This window comes from Setaria viridis, chromosome 1 (genome assembly GCF_005286985.2).
Source record: "Setaria viridis chromosome 1, Setaria_viridis_v4.0, whole genome shotgun sequence".
NCBI lineage: Eukaryota > Viridiplantae > Streptophyta > Magnoliopsida > Poales > Poaceae > Setaria > Setaria viridis.
Window position 1 is genome coordinate 30,142,492 of NC_048263.2, and position 18,106 is coordinate 30,160,597.

An 18,106-nucleotide genomic window follows, 5' to 3' on the forward strand; every position below is an offset into this window, starting at 1 on the left:
CGACAGCGCCCGGCTATGGACGGCGGGCGACCAGGCCATGACGGCGCTGGTAGCGACGCATCCATGGCGGCGGTAGGAAGGAGCAAAGACGAGGTCAGCACGTAGATATGGTGGTGGAGAAGGTAGATCCGGCCATGGGAGGCGCGGATCCAACTTCTAGCAGCCGGCGTCGGCAATCCAGCAGGGAGATGCGATCGGGGTTCACCGGGATTTAGGGTAGAGGGAAGGGGTGGAGAGGAGCAAGGAGAGTAGAGGAGAGGGGGCAGAGGGCGGGGCGCCGCCGCCGCCCGCTGGCCGGCAGCAACGGTGCCGACCGACGAGGTCTAGTGGGGGAGGGGTTGGCGGCGGCGACGCCCGGGTCACCCCCGAGTCGCCTGGGAGAGGTATATAAAGCAGTTCTTCTGTATTACTGACTGCATATGACTGTATGTAGCATGACAACATCTGCGTCATGAGCACATCAACACACGCTCGATCTGTACGTGACCAAATCTTGTTACAAAAGAGCGTGGAACCTCAAATAGGTCTCTCTGTCAATAATTTTGGGGAACAAATTAAAAGATATTCACAGTTCCAACAATATCTCAGATGATGACGATGGAGCGATGAACAATTTTCCATGGAGTGAAGAGCGTGCAAGCGACAGAATAACTCGGATCTCCGTGAAACAGACACCGCATCTGCACTGCACACACAAAACATACGCGAAACCGAGCAGCAAAAATTCAACTGATGGCAGAAGAGATTCGGTACAGCCACCTTTGCTATCTCCGGAGGAGAGTAATGCTGAAGGAGCTCGAAACACGCCATGCGTCTTCGCAAACCTTCATCGTGGCCTCTGGTAATTTCTGTTCAGTAGAGATCAGTTTGCTTTTTTGCATGTCTCGTGAACATGTTTGCTGATGGTCATCTAACCTTTGCACGATCGAGATGAGGTCATGGACATGATCCGTGCACTAACCGGAGCATGGTTAGGTGACCACCAACAAAACAAGTTCGGAGCTGCACTCGCTAGCTAGCCGAAGGAAAGAAATGGTGGATGTATAGGTATGAAAAAGGGTAGCTTCTGCTTGGAGAGAAGAAGAAGAAGAAAGCGTCGCGGTCGCGCGCCTATCTGAACCGAGGTGGAAGACGAGACCGGCGGGGGAGGATATAAGCTGCGGATGAGATGCCAGCGAAGTGAGGGCATATTCCCGAGGAATAAACCCTCCAACAATGATAGAGGGAGGGGGTCGCCGATCGAGCTGACGGGCAACAGCTTCCTTCTTCAAGTCTCCTCCTGCAGATGCAGATTAGATGGGCCAGCAAGTAACAACACTGCTTAATCTTCTGAAAAAAATAACAGGAAATAAAATAAATGGAAGCGAGTAGTACTCTTTTTTTTAAGGCCTCCCCTACTGTGTTAAATATATTTAAATAGTGTTAAAAAACTGTATAGAAAGAAAGAAAAGAGGTTAGAACCGATCTACAGAGGAAGTTAGTTAAGTGAGTTAGTTAGCATAAGAAGTCTATCCAAGCTAGCGAGTGGTGCTCTATGTCGATGGAGATGCTTTTTTTTTTAAAAAAAAATTACAATTGAGTAGTTGAACATGTTGGAGTTGCGGTGCGGCTACTGCTGGAGCACGAGGTTGGCTCTTCATTGTGAGGGCACAGGGCAGCAGCAACACTGGGCACGGGCAGCAACATCGTCTGGCCATTTATGGAACTTTGACGATCCGATCCATACAAGAGAAAACAAGTAGCAATCACCAATCAGGCTATTTCCTTTGTGTAAATCGTAAGTAATCTTGAGACCGGAGGGAGTACAATGTGATGCCTAGAACAGGACAGCATAATCCGTCGTCTAGAATTCATTGAAAGAGCTTGGAACAAAACTACGTGTAATTAAAAGGAAAGTACTCCATTCAGAATTATAGATCGATTTAGTTTTATCATAAGTCAATTTTATCGAACTTTGATTAACTTTATTAAAAATATATAATCCATGTACTAATCTACGTCTTAGGTGTAGCTACACCCAACTGAATTATTTAAGGTCCGTTTGGATGTAGGTATTGAAGCCTAAAATTCGGAATTGGTATTGAGTTCACCCAATATCTTGTTTGGATGGTTTAGGAATTGGAATTGGAATTGGAATTTTTCTCTAATACCGAGCGGTATTGAACATGCCGCTGCACCCTCTCCCGCAATACAAACCCGAAGGAGTAACTGGGTTCAGTAATTCGGAAACTATTTCACTGAACGTGTTTTAGTGGTACTAATTCACTTCAGCAATTTCTTATCAGTTTAGTCGATAATTTGGCTGCTGGTGTAGTATAACCAGCTTTCTGTTTCAGCAAGGAGTTGTCGGAAGCAACCAGCGACGCCTTACTGATTCTTGCATCAATTCTATTCTGTGTATCATCTCTCTGTGCATCGTTCTTCTGATATGAACATGACAGAATGCTAACCTCAACATTTTTATAGTGTTTGTGTGGCGACGAAAAGCTCCGTTTTTTTCTTTTCTTTTCTTTAAATGAAGTGTCTATAGAACACCCAATTGTTTGGTCGCTTAAGAAAATCCCTTGAGTGTTTTAGGGCTTTGTTACAAAGTCTACGAAGACTCAGTTTTGTTTATTCGTCTAAAGGGGTTGACCTACGTTAGGTCTGTAGAAATACGTGATGTATAGGAGTAGAAGTAGGACTCCTTTTATTTCCAACCGTACTTGATACAGTCTTTAATCTTATCTGTAACTATATAATGAAGTACCTGGTTAGAGGCGGGCACAAGATTTGGACCATGGGTATTCAAATTCCAGATCACAAGAAAAAAAAATTTGACAACCTAAATTAAAGTTTTATAACACAGAATTAAGTGGCAGCATCATTGATTAATAAAATTGATCACAACTTGAAATTGACCAGCTACTAATGATCAACATATCAAAGTGGCAACATGTGAAATAAATAGAGGATAAAACAGCAAAATGGTAACAAAGCTTACAACTTACAAGATACAGGACAACTTTTTCGACCCTTAATGCTTTAAAAAGAGTGATGATGTCCTTATCCTTAGCTTGCACGAAGAATTCCCTTTCGATCAATGTGACCAAGCAACCATTCAAATATTTCTGCCCATCTTGCTTCTTCTCTTGTTCTTTATCAAATTCATTATAGAAAAGACCCTCTCAACACCAGCAGTTGCAACAGGGAGAACAAGCACCAATTTGAGAAGTTTATAAACAATTTCATACCAAGGAACCTTTCCTTGTTTAACTAGCATCATAGACAACTTTGCTAGACTTCTCAAATTAGTTTTCATCGTTTCTGACATTATTGATATAGTGGTGCAACTGAAAATGAAGCTAGTCATTTCTTCAAATTCAAAGTCATGTGGATAGAACCCAGCAAGCTTAACCAAGTTCTCAACATTAAAAGCAGAAAAGGAATTGGCTGGACTGAATGATGCCATACATCTAAGTAGCTCTGTGTTTACCTCATCAAACCTATTATTAAGCTCTTGAACTTGCCTGTCAGTGACACCCAAAAACATATCAGCATGAAACCGGTGGTAATTAATGGCACCTCTATAGAATTGCTTTGATCTTTGCATATGAATACACTTCCCATTCATGTCAACAACTTTAACATTATGCTTCTCACAAAAAGAAGTGACCTTGGTAAGGAATTCTTGCCATCCAGAATCTTATCTCAAAACATCCAGTTCTACCTTTGTGAACTCCAGAAGATCTATTGCATTTACGATATCTTGCTCCCTCTTTTGCAAAGCATTACACAAGTCATTTGTGTATTCAAATATTTCAGTCATCAAGTGTAGCAGGAAAATAAACTCAAAGGACTTAAATACTATGAGCATAGTTTGAGCTCCATTAGCCTCAGCCCCTTTACTTTCATTCCCAATCCTAAAGAGAACTTTCTTGATTGAATGATACAAGAACATAACATGAATTACAGTTCTGTAGTGAGATCCCCATCGTGTATCACTTGGCCTTGCTAAGCCCATCTCTTGATTCAATCCTTGCCCAGTTTCAATTTCACCCAATTTCAATGCTTCAATCATGTATTCAGCTTGAGCAATGCGAAGCATGCGGATCTTTTTACAAGACATTCCTAAAACATTCAACAAATATGAAAGTTGCCCAAAGAACCAACCACAATCAGTATTCTCCTTAGCAACTGCTACAAGTGTTAGTTGAAGTTGATGGACGAAGCAATGAACATAATAAGCAGAAGGGGACTCATCCATAATTAGTTTCTTCAAACCATTAACATGACTCTTCATATTACTAACATGACTCTTCAAACCATTAACATGACTCTTCATATTACTAGCTCCATAATTTGTTTCTTTAAGAGTCAATGATGTAGTATCTTCAACTTGGACAAGACCTAGAAACCGCTCAACTGGTTCTCCTGTTTTATTGACAAAACGCAAACAAAGAGCCAATTGTTCCTGTAGGTATGCATCACTTGACTCATCAGCAAGAATTGCAAAACACCCATCACAAAGTTCATCTATGATAAATTTGGTTGTTTCATGAGCACAAGCATCAATGAGTTGTTTCTGAATCTTGTGGTCTATCATCTGACAGTTTTGTGGTGCATTATCTAGTACCACCAGATTAACCTCTTCAAAGTTTCCTGCCAACCATGCTAAAAGTTCTCGAAAATTTCCTTTGTTGAGTGAATCCTTTGTTTCATCATGACCATGAAAAGTCAACCCTTGACGCAACAGAAATCTTATGCACTTAAGTGACCATGTCAAGTGAGCTAGATACTTAGCCTTGATCTGTGCAGTGTTTGATGCAATGGATTCACGGATTGATACCTTAGGTCTCATGAACAATCTATATTTCTCTTCAGCTTCACTATGAGCACTATTGATAGCACCAGCATGCCTACGAATTCTCCTTTTCATATTCCAACTTCTAAACCCTTCATCAACAAAAGCATGTCCACCAGCAAACTTACAACTATCTTTGAATAAATAGCAAACGAAGTAATATGTAGCATCTTTTTGCACGCTATACTCAATCCACTTGAATTCAGCAAACCACTTATGTTGGAAGCGGCGCATACCTCCACACATATGTTGCGAAAAATTCATCATGTTTGGTTGACATCGCCCCATTGCAATGTATGTTCTTGTAACTGAACCTTGGTCATTGATAGGATAGCTTGGGATAGGAGCCCTCAGTCCAACCTTCCCGCCGGCCACCGCTGCCGCCTGCCGGTCTGGCGCCGTTGCCCGTTAGGGTTGCAGATGAGTGGAATCAAATGACCGGATGAGGAACAGAGGAAGAGGACTGAACAGAAGATGAGGGAGGAGTCGACCAACTAGGCCAATTGGGCTATTGGGCTAGCGGCCCAACATGGGGTACATGGAGTTGGCCAACTGGGCCAATTGAATTGAATTTCTTTTTATTTTTTGATGCATATACATAGGATACACTATATATAGAAAAAAAATTGCAAAAATAATGGGTATTCAGTTGCATACACTTGAATACATGTGGGCCTGCCCCTGTACCTGGTTCCCCTTGAGGGTTAAGCCGTTCCATTGTTCATTACATGGTATAAGAGCCTCCTTCTCCGACAAGTCATCTAGTTGGCGTATTCATTTTTTTCGTCGACGATCATGGCGTCGACAAGTTCCTTGGCGGCTTTAGCAATCTTCTCGATCCCTATCTCAGAGAAATTGAACCGAGACATTTTCTTGTGTGGCGAGCATAAGTTCTCCCGGCGATTCGCGGCTCACGATTGCTAGGAATTTTAGATGGGTCGGTGGCGGCACCCCCTGTGATCCTCCGTGTTGAAAAAGCTGACAAGATGGTGGAAGAGTCTAAAAATCCGGCGCATGCAGCGTTGCTTGCACAGGATCAACATCTCCTTTCTTACCTCTTGTCGACAATGACCAAGGAACTCTTGGTTCATGTTTCTTCACATGAACACGCCGCACAGGTGTGGGCAGCAATTACTAAGATGTTTGCTTCACAATCTCGGTCCAAGACCTTGCAACTTTGATCTCAGCTATCTCAGGAAAAGAAGGGTGACCTATCTGCATCTACATATTATAGCAAGATGAAAGGAATTGCCGATGAGATGGCGGCATCAGGGAAGAAAATTGATGACGATGACCTCATTGGTCATATTCGGAACGGGTTGGAATCTGAATACAATTCGTTTGTCTCCTCAATTTCAGTCAAAGACTCTTTATCCCTAGGTGATCTATATGCTCAGCTCCTGTCCTATGAAGCTCATCTTAATCAACAGAGGGCCGATGAGGGCCGGTTTTACTCCTCTGCCAATTCTGCTTCTAGGGGTCGTGGCCATGGTGGCGGCAATCCTCGTGGATGTGGATGTGGAAATTTCTCTAGACGTGGCAACTTCAACAACGCCCTTGAGACTTCAACTGGTCGTGGTGGTGGCGTATCTACTCCTTCTGATCTAGGTAAGGGCCCGCTTTGCCAATTGTGTGAGTGCTATGGACATACAATTCATGACTGCTGGTACCATTTTAATATGAGATATGTGCCTCCATGTAATGGTGGTGCTCGACCACTCAAATAAGGTCCACAAAAATTTGCTTCTTGTTCCTTCCTATGGGATAGACACTAATTGGTACTTTGATTCTGGCTCCACAGATCATATCACCAATACTTTGGACACTCTGACATCAAGGGAGTGCTATATTGGCCAGGATCAAATACATGATGTGAATGGCAAAGGTATGAGTATTAGTCATGTTGGTAATACTACTCTTCATACCCATCATTGTGATTTTTTGTTTAACAAAGTTCTTCATGTCCTTGCTGCCAACAAAAACCTTATTTCTGTTCACCAATTTACAGCCGATAATGATGTCTTTTTTGAATTTCATCCATCTTTCTTTTGTGTCAAGGACTTGGGTACGAAGACAACTCTTCTTCGAGGTAGCTGTCGCAATGGCCTCTACCCTATCCCGCATATCTCTGAAGTTGATCATGTTAGCCGATCCACAACTTCTAGGTGGCACCATCGCTTGGGCCACCCATCTTCTACTATAGTTAATCGAGTTCTTAGAGAAAATAAGTTGTCCTTTAGTAGTGATCCTACATATTCTATTTGTGATGCTTGTCAGAAGGCCAAGAGCCATCAGTTGCCTTATCCTAAGTCTACTAGTGTTTCTTCCTTCCCGTTGCAATTAGTGTTTTCAGATGTTTAGGGCCCTGCACCCACTTCAGTTGGTTGTTATCAATATTATGTAAGTTTTATTGATGACTATAGTAAATTTACAAGGATTTTTCTTCATAAGAGCCAATCTAATGTGTTCCAAATGTTCCTTAATTTTCAACAATTAGTTGAACGACTCTTCAATAGAAAAATTATTACTCTGCAGACCGATTGGGGTGGTGAGTACCAGCATCTCAATTCCTTTTCTCAACAAGCTGGCATCTCGCACCAAGTCTCTTGTCCTCATGCTCATCAACAAAATGGTTTCGCTGAACGCAAACATCGTCATATTGTCGAAGTTGGCCTTTCTCTTTTAGCCCAAGCCTCTATGCCTCTTAAATTTTGAGACGAAGCTTTCTTGTCAGGCACGTATCTTATAAATCGCACTCCTAGTCGTGTCCTTGATTTTTCCACTCCTTTGATGTGCCTATTTGGTGAGAAGCTCAATTATTTGTTCCTATTTGGATGTGCTTGTTGGCCTAATCTTCAACCTTATAATAAACATAAACTTGAATTTCAGTCCAAACAGTGTGCCTTCATTGGGTACAGTAATATGAGGATACAAGTGCCTAGATATTTCCCGCGACGTCGTCTTAATTTGATGAGAATATTTTTCATTTTTCTGAGCTTCGTCCTAATGCTGGCTCTTGACTACAAGAGGAAATACTTCTTTTATCCCCAAATTTACTAAATCACGATGGGGTTATGAACTCTAGTATTACTAATATCACTAACCCTCTAACCGATGCATGTGAGCAGTCTGATGTTGATCCAGGTTTAGGAACTCCAAATATGGTGTGCTTTCCTTTTGTGGTCACATATGATAATGACGCCTTCCCTTCTTCGCTTCCAGATGAGCCCGCTGCCGATCCTCATGCTGATACGTGCGTGGCTACTGATGCTGATTCGGTACCGTCGACGGCCGGGCTAGATTCTGCTTTGACCACTCCTACCGAGTCACCTATATTTGCTGCTCCGCTCCCGCCCGACACAGCTGCCGGATGTTCCCTGGCGCCGGATTCGACGACGTTGTCGCCTCTTGGCGCTGCTGCTGGATCTTCTGTGGCCTCTGGTGCTGCTGGTTCGTCTGTGCCTGCCGCTGGCTCAACTATACCAGTTGCACAACCCAACTCAAGGCGCTTGCCGCCTCCCCCACCAGGTCCTCCACGGCCTATTCATGGCCCTATTCCAGTTTCTCCTCGCGGCCTCAGGACTCGGCTGCAGAATAATATTCGCACTCCAAAGATTTACACTGATAGCACGGTTCGGTATGGTTTACTTACAGAAATTTCTGAACCAAATTCGTTACATGGTGCTCTTGCTTCTAGTAACTGGAAGGCGGCTATGGATACTGAATTTGCTGCCCTCATGAAGAATAATACTTGGCATCTTGTCTCTCCTCAGAAAGGTCAGAATGTTATTGATTGCAAATGGGTCTATAAAATTAAGCATCGTGTTGATGGCACAATTGATAGATATAAAGCTCGTCTTGTGGGTAAAGGATTTAAACAACGTTATGGTTTGGATTATGAGGACATATTTAGCCCCATGGTGAAAGCTGCCACTATTCGTCTTATTTTATCTATTATTGTCTCAAAACAATGGAGCATTCGTCAACTAGATGTTCAGAATGCATTTCTTCACGGTGTTCTGGAGAAGGATGTTTACATGAAGCAACCTCCTAGATACGAAGATAGTCATTTTCCAAATTTTGTTTGCAAACTTGATAAATCCCTCTATGGTTTAAAGCAGGCCCCACGGACATGGTATTCTCGCTTGAGCAGCAAACTTTTGGAGCTTGGTTTATCTGGTTCGAAGGCTGATACGTCTTTATTCTATTATCAACATGATGGGGTGACCATATTTTTGTTAGTATATGTTGATGACATCATTATTGTAAGTTACAGTAATCTTACGGTTGAGAAGCTTCGAAGCTTCTCTCTCAGCTACGTGCTAATTTTGCTCTTAAAGATCTCGGTCCCCTTCATTATTTTTTGGTACTGAGGTCTCTCCTTGTTTGTCTGGTGAACTTCTTCTCAGTCAGCGTAAATATGCTTAGGAGCTGATCCTTAAGGCCGGTCTTAAAGATTGCAAGGCATCTCCTACGCCCTTGCCTGTTTCTGAGAAACTTGGATCCGACATAGGTGATCTACTTGATGCTGCCACCACCACTCGTTATCGAAGTCTTGTTGGTGGACTTCAATATTTGACGCTTACATGTTCAGATATTGCTTTTGTGGTGAATAAGGTTTGTCAATATCTCAAGGCTCCTACGTCTGTACATTATACAGCTACCAAACACATTCTTCGCTATGTCAGTGGTACATTGAGTGTTGGACTGCGTATTGTTCGATCTTCTTCTTTCATTGTTAGTGCTTTTTCGGATGCTGATTGGGCAGGCTGCTCTGATGATCGCCGTTCTACAGGCGGATTTGCTATTTTTTTAAAGCTAATCTTATCTCTTGGCAAGCCAAGAAACAAGCTACCATTTCTCAGTCTAGTACTGGAGTTGAGTATAAGGCACTTGCTAATGCAACTGCTGAGATTATTTGGGTGCAATCGTTGCTTTATGAGTTGGGAATTCAACAATCTAAAGTTCCAATCTTATGGTGCGACAATATTGGTGCTACTTATTTATCAGCTAATCTGGTCTTTCATGCTCATACTAAGCATATTGAGGTGGACTATCATTTTGTTTGTGAATGAGTTGCACAGAAGCTTCTTCATATTCGCATTATATCATCAGATGATCAGGTTGCCGATGGTTTTACCAAGTCTCAACTTGTGCGCTGGCTTCATGACTTTTGTAACAATCTTAACCTTGCAAGTGGCTGATAGCTTTGCACGTTAAGATCGAGGAGGATGTAGAAATACGTGATGTGTAGGAGTAGGAGTAGGACTATTGTCCCAGTAGGACTCCTTTGTTTCCAACCGTAGTTGATACGGTCTTGTAATCATATTTGTAACTATATAATAAGTACCCAACGTCCCTTGAGGGTTAAGCCGTTCCGTTCTCAACTCTTTGAAGGTTAAGCCGTTCCGTTGTTCATTATAAGGTCCAGTGAGGCCCTCACTTAACATTTTGAAGCAAACACGACCACTATTTTTTCACCGTGTACAAGCTTAGTGAATCTAAGTTTTCTTATGTTATGTTGTGCCCCCGCACAGATCATGGCCTGGGTCCGCCCCAAGTGCTATTTGGGAGCATGAGATCGGAACATCAGAAGTGGCTCAAACTACGCTGCACGCAATAGGACCATTCCATTTGACTTTTTGGTTCTCTGGGTACGAAGTTCAATTGGATTACCTTTTGTTTTTGTTTATTATTGAGCTGCTGACTTACTGCGTACCATTTCATTTCATAAGTTGAGTGTTCACTTCCACGAAAATATTAGATACCTCACTCAAATATGTGATTAGAAGTTAAGAACATTTTGCAGCGCGATGTATGCTTGTGATTTTTTTTGTTCAGACCACCGTTAAAACTTGTTGAACTCCATGACGATGGCAGCCCTTTGGGCCCATTTGTCGGGTTCACTCGACAGTGAGTCAGTGACATCGGTGAGCAGAGCACTTCCCGGTTTCACACCCAACTCCCGGGCCCACTGATCAGCGCCCCATCTCAGCCCTTGGTCATCCTCCTGACCTCCACTTTCCTCCCTCTCGCAACTCTCATCGGGGGCAGCAGGCGAGGAGGCAGGGCAAGGAGGAAGGCGCCGCACCCACCGCCCCTCTCTCCTCCTCTACCTCCCCCCGCTAGCTCGGCGGCCTCGCTGCGATGGCGGACACCAACCCGGACGCCATCAAGAGATACACCCCGCCCGTGCACAGGTGAGCTCGCGTCGCGTCACCATGGGTTGGTTGGGTTTCCTGCAAGACGCAAGCTGAGCTGATTCGCGGGGCATTTCTTGGTAGCTTGTGATGCTTGCGGAGAGGGTAGGATCCCGTTGGATTCGACCAGTTCTTGGCATTTCTTGGGCCGTTATGCTTAGATTTGGGCGGTCAGCGGTGTTCTGGCATATCATTTTGAGCAGCTTTGATGGGCTTGATCTGAGGTAGCACCTGAGAAAGTGTGCCTTGCGAATACTTGCTGTCACATAGACTCCATAGATAAAAAAAATCCTTCTTTTTGTTTCCTTTGGCCTTTTTGTTGTTAGCACCTACCGCCCGTCTTTCTGTTAGCTCAGAGAGGATGTAGCACGAAAGGAGCTTTTGTAAACGTGCAATCTATGTCACTAGCGAGAGAGCTACCATTTTCAATTTGCTCGTTATCCTTTACCATGCTGATCTAGCCTAGCAATTGAGCATGTGAGTAGAGGAGCAGCATGCGTGACTTGTATAGTTTTATCCCCATAGGCAATTTTTTCAGCTTTGCTGAAATTTTCATGGCTCTGTTCAGTTTGTGGTTCATGCATCTATTACTTTATCAGATATCTGGCATCAAAGGCACCATCGTATATTTTATTGGTAACTGTAAACTGCTGCATGTTGTCATTGTCCTTTGTCCATGCATTTGTGATCTCGCATGGCCACAGTTAGAAGTGGAGTTCAGTGTAAACTCTAAAGAGCAAATCAATTTTTTGTAGCAATCTTGTGCATTGGCTGATCACTCTTTTTTTTTCTCTCATCAGTTGTTAATTGATATAGCAATCTCAGCATTGCTTCTCATTATCTGGATGCTGTTTGAATGTTGAAATTATCAACTAATGCTTGGAACCTTGTTTTGTTGTATAGAGATCAACATTTTCGTTAGCTTTATATCTTTGTATATGTCTCTGCTTATGATTATTTGCTTATGGCTGTCTTTATTCTCATTATTGTTCAGGAATCGCGCAAACAATCGGCGGAAGTCTGGAGGTACATCCCTTCCAATGCAAATAGTTACATTTGATTATGCTTTTTAGGAACTTGTCTGCATAATTTTCCACCAATTTAGTCGATATGATCTGATCCATTTACTGGGTTTTATGGTGCATCTGTTTAGATGCAACCAGTTGCATTTGGAGATGGCACATGCTCTTTTGCTTTGGGGTCTGTTGGTTTGATGCATAAGGTCCCACCATCGACAAATTTAGCCAATATGATCTGATTCAGTAGCTGGGTGTTCTGATATCAATTACTGTCCTAAGAGTAAATTTCACGGGCGGTCCTTAAAACTTGTCCTGAGTTCTCATCCCGGTCCCGGTACTCTCAAAATGCACATATCAGTCCTTAAACTTATCCTGAGCTCTCATCCTAGTCCTGGTATTCTTGAAATGGACATAACAGTCCCTAAACTTGTCCCGACCTCTCAACTAGCTCCATAAACTTGTCCCGAGCTCTCATCCAGGTCCATAAACTTGTCCCGAGCTCTCATTCACTAAAACTTTGAGTTGGATTTAAACTTGGTTTCAAATCTTCATGAATTTTTTTGCCAATTTTGAATGGGATTCGAACTTGGTTTCAGTTCCTCCTGAATTTTGGATCGATTTTGAGTGGGATTTGAACTTTTAGGATTTGAACCCCACTCAAATTGATCCAAAGTTCATGAGAATTTGAAACCATGTTCAAATCCCACTCAAAGTTTTAGTGGATAAGAGCTCATGACAATTTTATGGACCTAGATGAGACCTCAGGACAAGTTTAGGGACTGTTATGTACATTTTGAGAGTACCGGGACCGGGATGAGAGCTCAGGACAAGTTTAAAGACTGTCATGGGCATTTTGACAGTACCAGGACCGGGATGAGAACTCGGGACAAGTTTAAGGACCGCTGGTGAAATTTACTCCTGTCCTAACTTAGTCCAGGAATATGTTTAGAAATCTCCACATAGTCTAACATCTGTGTGACTGTGTTTTCTCTGCTGCAAATGGACAGCCATTACATAGTTTCTGCTTCCAAATTCATAAGAATGGAAGGATCCTTTAACAAACTAACATTCTTCTGTGAACCCACACACACTAACAAATTAACCAATATGTTTCTTTACAACAGTAAAAAAAGAAGTAGTAAAATTGAAGTCACCTGGAACCATAGTATCTATGGGGTTACCATTTTAAGAGTAAAGTTTATATTTTTGTCTTGTGGGAACCCTCACACACCAACAAATTAGCCAACGCATTTCTTTACGACAGTAAAAAAATGTAAAATCGAAAATTCACATGCAAACATAGCATCTGTGGCTACCATTTTAAGAGTAAAAGTTGTTATTTCTGTTCTATTGAATGATCATCACTGGTAGCTTTTGAGAAACCTTATGTTTGCATTTTGACTTTTCTGGTTCCTATAGTTTTTGTATTGGTTTCATGTCTCTTAATATGCTATTGCTCTATGTTAAGTTGTTAGGCAGTTCTGTTCAGGTTACTTATGAGACTTGTTATTGTTATTCCACCAAACAGATAGGGCCGATAAGACTAATTACTCCTACAACAATGATGGAGAGAAGAGCCATGTTCCTTCATTAAAGAACCTTCCCCCAATTGTTCACCACGAAACATTCTTCAGCAATGTTCAGAATGACTACAATCAAACACGATTAGTGCCTTTGGAGGGATGTTCTGCCAGTGAGGCTTCACAGCTTCTCAGTGACCGTATGTTTCTCTGCAAAACTGCACATTCTTACTAGAAAATTTCTTTGATACAAAGTTCTTACTTTTTGACTGCTCATAGTTGCTGCATGCTACTGCGTAATACATGTATTTAGGGTGGATACTAAGAAAGTTCAGGCGGTGTTTCATAAAAAAGAGAAAGTTTGAGCGTCTATTGTTTCCCTTTGCTTCTTTGATTACCTAGGAGGGTGCTTACCCAGTATCCATATATCCTCAAATTCGCCATATGCAAGACAACTTATGGAACACCTGTAACCTTTCACATTTCATTCTCGTTTTTCTGCTTGTGTGTTGGACATGTAACAATATCAAGTTGGGTGCTTGTCCTGTAATCCATTATTGTTTCTTTTATTAACTTAATAATTGCTACCTCATAGTAAACCTTCATTATGATTCTGTAGGTTGGACTGCTGCAATGAACTTGTACAATGATCAAACAATTGACTCCTCTGGTGAGTCCGCATGTTGCTATAAACTTTACATTTCTCCACAATAGCTGATAAAGCAAATACTTGACTCTTGATTAGGCAAAGTTGGGAACACAGTTCTTTTAGGGCATGTTACTTGCTAGTTGCTACCTGGAAAGGTTTCTCTTGATGAATTGGGAATTTAAATAGCATGTTATAAATACTATATTCTGATGAACTCAGTTTATCAACCTGACACGTCAAACACTGGTTTGTCCATGTCAGTGGTGCCGTATGAAACAACAAAACAAAAAAGGACACATGTTAATGCCGTTAACTTCGCTATCTTGATGTTTGTCCAGATAAACCAGTAATGTATTCTGGATCTACTAGCTCGTCATGGGGTCACCTGAAGCTTCCTCATCAGGTATGAATTGGAGTAAAATTCTTGCCATGATTTCCTCCTACATCTCCTTTTGCTTTATTCTAATTTCCTGCTGGGGAGTATTGGCATTATAGATGAACTTCCTTGAAGAGTTGCGGCGCGCAGTTGACGCTCATACAGATATTGCATCGCCTGTCGACACCTGGAACTAATCGAAGTCAGCATCTGCATCATTACGGGTTATGACTATTTTACGGAAGGCGGGATATCTTGCCAATTCTATTTATTCTGTATCTCATGCACGCATGCTGTGCCAAAATGCTTTCGTCTAACCTGTAGCTGCTTGGGTTTCTTCTGGAATCAGCATTTGTAAGATTGTACCAGTTTATATACTGGCCTTGTGGATGAAAAGCAGCTTGTTGCATCAGGTAAATGACACATCGGGTACTCACACAATCGAAGCAGCTTGGTTGTTGTATTCTAGTTGAAGAATCGGTGGTTATCATATGTCCATTTTCTCGACATCGAGTTTTCACACTCAGTATTAAGTTTAATGGTACTTTTCTCTGCACTTAACCACCCAATGTTCTGAACTTACGATCGGGGCATGGTTAAACAGCACTGGCAAGTGTCAGTAGGATATGTTGGTGTTAACTGAGTGGTTGTTTGGAAACGAGGAATTCATAGGAAATAGCTCGATCCTCAATACCGGCGAAAAGAGTCCTGCATCGCAACCGATTTTTAAAAAAAATCTCAACACTGTCCCAAATTGGGAACATGAGCAGTGTAATTTCCAGATATTGAGTCTAACCAGAGACGACTAACCCAGCTCTTACGAGTCGTATTTCTTTTGTCCGTCCATATGATGTTCCGAGTACCGTTGTTTCTTTCTTTTCTTTTTTTTTTTTTTTTTGGGGGGGGGGGGGGGGGGGGGGGGCATTGCTGTCTACATCCTGTCCTTCATTTGTTTGGCTAATGACTCTACTGTTGCAAAGAAACTTCTTTTTGAGTCGCTCTGGTGCTCTTGCGAGGGCAACATTAGGGGATCCTGGTCAAGCACAACAATGTATTTTTTTCTTAAAAAATAAAAAATATATCCAGCCTCTGCGATAAACCCACGTAGTTTATACTAACATCTGTTTCCAAAATACTCGTCACTTTCGACCACTTTATTTGTTTCAAAATATTTGGCACTTCATGTTTCTCAAAATACTCTTTCCCATTTTACCTTTATAAGAATATTATAGAAATGTTCTAGAAACACTAAAATAGCTTTACAAGACTATTTTGGTCATTACATCCTTAAAAAGTGAATTCCCTTGTTAATGGTGATTTAAGTAAAGTTGCCAAGTATTTAGAAACGGTGGTTGGTAGTTCATAAGGATCTCAATCAAGAACATAAAGAACATGAGACATTGTCTATAATTAGTTAGAAAATGCATGTTTTGTATTAGTGCGACATGATGCCCACCTCAATGGATGAACATTTATACGTAGTTTAACTAGGTTGCAAAAACAACCAAAACACAATACCCAAGCAATAAACTGGCATCATGTTCTATTGAAAAGTACCATCCTTCCAGAATTAAATAAGATTATTTACAATAAATCTATCAAGACTCAAGAGCACTTTTTTGAGATTGAGCTTTTCTCACAACCAAATCATCTCGAGCACATAGTGATTGTTGAGAATTGAAATGAATAAATTTCCACCTGTTTGATAAATTAATTATGAAACAAGAATTCTAAGCTTAATGGAACATGGTAAAATTGTAAGAAAACAATAGATCAAATCTCGAAAGATGGAACTTGTACTTGCGCAGTGGCCAGTGTGTTGCTACCTGACTATGTGTCTATGCGTAATGGGCATTGAGGATACAAGCAATGTGAGTTGGTCTGCCACGCCGTGCCACCGTAGCCTGTGGGAGACGGTCAGATGAACAAGTGGTATCTCAACATCTTATGCATTGTGGGGAGACGAATATGTGGACGAATGACTTCTTCTGTCGCGACTGTCACACTTACCGAGTCTAAATGCGTAAAGATGTCTAGGTCTAACCACGTAAAGATGTCTAGGTCTAACCATGCACGTACCCTATCGGCTAAAGTTGCTTGTTGTATTGGTTTTAGTGGGTCTTTCTTTTTTTTATAGCTAAGTACATAATTACCTAACCTAATTACAAGATTTGGAACCCCGTGTGGGTGCCATGCTAATATACAATCCTGAGTATAATTTAGAGTCCTGAAATTTGGAGGTCCTTTACGGTCATAAGAAAGCTTTGCCTTAGCTGAAAGAAAGAAAAATGGTGGGCGCAAGAAATCCTAATTCGTGAAGTGTTTAGTAAAATATACAAAGTCTTTGCATACAAAGTTGAATTTTGGATTTTTTTTTCTTATGAAAGAATAATTTTAGGCTGACATGAAAAATGCATTTTTGATTTTCATTGTAACTTTCACTACTCCAATTGGCGAAAATCGTTCTTTGCCTTTTCAATTGACGAAATTGGTGTATTTTTGTCGTTCATAATACCGATAATTGATTCACGCTATAACCAATTTGTATCTATGATATATTTTTTTATAATTTTATAATTTACACGAGTTTTTTTTCTACGATTGCTATATATGATGCATGACTATAGATGGTCAGACGAGCTAGACCCAACGGGCAGCTTGAAACATGGCCCTAAAAAGCACGACACTAACATGGTTCGACCCTGGGACTATATGACATAGGGTAGGGTAGTGCTTTGGCGACCATACTGGCCCATAGTGCTGGTCTAGGCACGTAACAGTTCTTGGTCAGGCATTATGTGGTACAATTACCCCGACTTATAGTGCTATAAAATAGATGTATATTACTCTGTTATGATAGATAGAATGTATATATCTCTAGATGAATTTATGATGGAATTAATCTATCTCTATATGAGTTTATGATGAAATGGATGAATCGATGTATATCTATATAAATTTATGATGAAATTGATGAAGTTTTGAGTTGAAGAAGTGTTGCATAGTGCTAGAACTGGCGCGACACTTTGAAAATGGTATAGTGCAATGTCTGGGCTGGAAGTTCAACACAACATCCCGACACGACACGGCGCGATTAGACGATAGTGTCTGATAGTCCAGTGCCTAAGAGTGCCGAGCCAAATAGTACCAGAGATGAGCTAGTGCCGGGCTACCCATCTGACCATCTGTACACACGACGTATATATATGACGATGGGGCTGACACAGATCTAGATACGGGTGATTAAATAAGCAACATATAACTATTCTTGTCTACTAAGTATATACAAGCTGCTCAATATCTATCCATTCAGTATTCGATTCATAGCCTATAATCGAAATTTGAAATTACATCTTTTATGGGAAGACGTAATCTCAATCAGGCCCCAGGAAATACGTTTTCCAAATAAAGTGGTGTACCAAGTGAAATACGTGTGCTGGGTAAACTGGCGCCTGAGCATAAAATAAAACACAACTATTTCGTCCTCATCACCCCTGGG

General features: G+C 41.5%; 1 protein-coding gene, 1 long non-coding RNA gene and 1 other non-coding gene across 4 annotated transcripts; 2 read left to right on the forward strand and 1 right to left on the reverse strand.

The window, feature by feature from the left end:
• Nucleotides 1-449: 449 nt before the first annotated feature.
• LOC117843422 (uncharacterized) lies at nucleotides 450-1,325 on the reverse strand. Its single transcript, XR_004637725.2, has 2 exons — nucleotides 916-1,325; nucleotides 450-848 (listed from the first exon to the last, which is right to left on the reverse strand). It is a non-coding gene; the product is annotated as an uncharacterized lncRNA (long non-coding RNA).
• A 4,795-nt stretch (nucleotides 1,326-6,120) lies between these two features.
• Nucleotides 6,121-6,256, forward strand: LOC117841779 (small nucleolar RNA Z247). The gene has a single exon (XR_004637363.1). It is a non-coding gene; the product is annotated as a small nucleolar RNA Z247 (small nucleolar RNA).
• A 4,586-nt stretch (nucleotides 6,257-10,842) lies between these two features.
• LOC117865925 (uncharacterized) lies at nucleotides 10,843-15,114 on the forward strand. Of its 2 annotated transcripts, XM_034750452.2 has the most exons (6): nucleotides 10,848-11,043; nucleotides 12,038-12,069; nucleotides 13,591-13,782; nucleotides 14,202-14,252; nucleotides 14,570-14,634; nucleotides 14,727-15,114. In XM_034750452.2, exons 1-6 carry the CDS (start codon nucleotides 10,991-10,993, stop codon nucleotides 14,802-14,804), a joined length of 471 nt encoding a protein of 156 aa, XP_034606343.1. In that variant the 5' UTR covers nucleotides 10,848-10,990; the 3' UTR covers nucleotides 14,805-15,114. The 2 variants fall into 2 exon arrangements, with proteins under 2 accessions (XP_034607027.1, XP_034606343.1); XM_034751136.2 differs by lacking the exon at nucleotides 14,202-14,252 and having other exon boundaries at nucleotides 10,843-11,043.
• Nucleotides 15,115-18,106: the final 2,992 nt, after the last annotated feature.

Bases quoted from the DNA above. Each gene is read 5' to 3' on its own strand.
- LOC117865925 (XM_034750452.2), top strand. From the start codon at position 10,991: ATGGCGGACACCAACCCGGACGCCATCAAGAGATACACCCCGCCCGTG. The intron at 13,783-14,201 runs GTATGTTTCTCT...ATGATTCTGTAG, and splicing joins TTCACAGCTTCTCAGTGACC to GTTGGACTGCTGCAATGAAC. The intron at 14,253-14,569 runs GTGAGTCCGCAT...ATGTTTGTCCAG, and splicing joins TCAAACAATTGACTCCTCTG to ATAAACCAGTAATGTATTCT.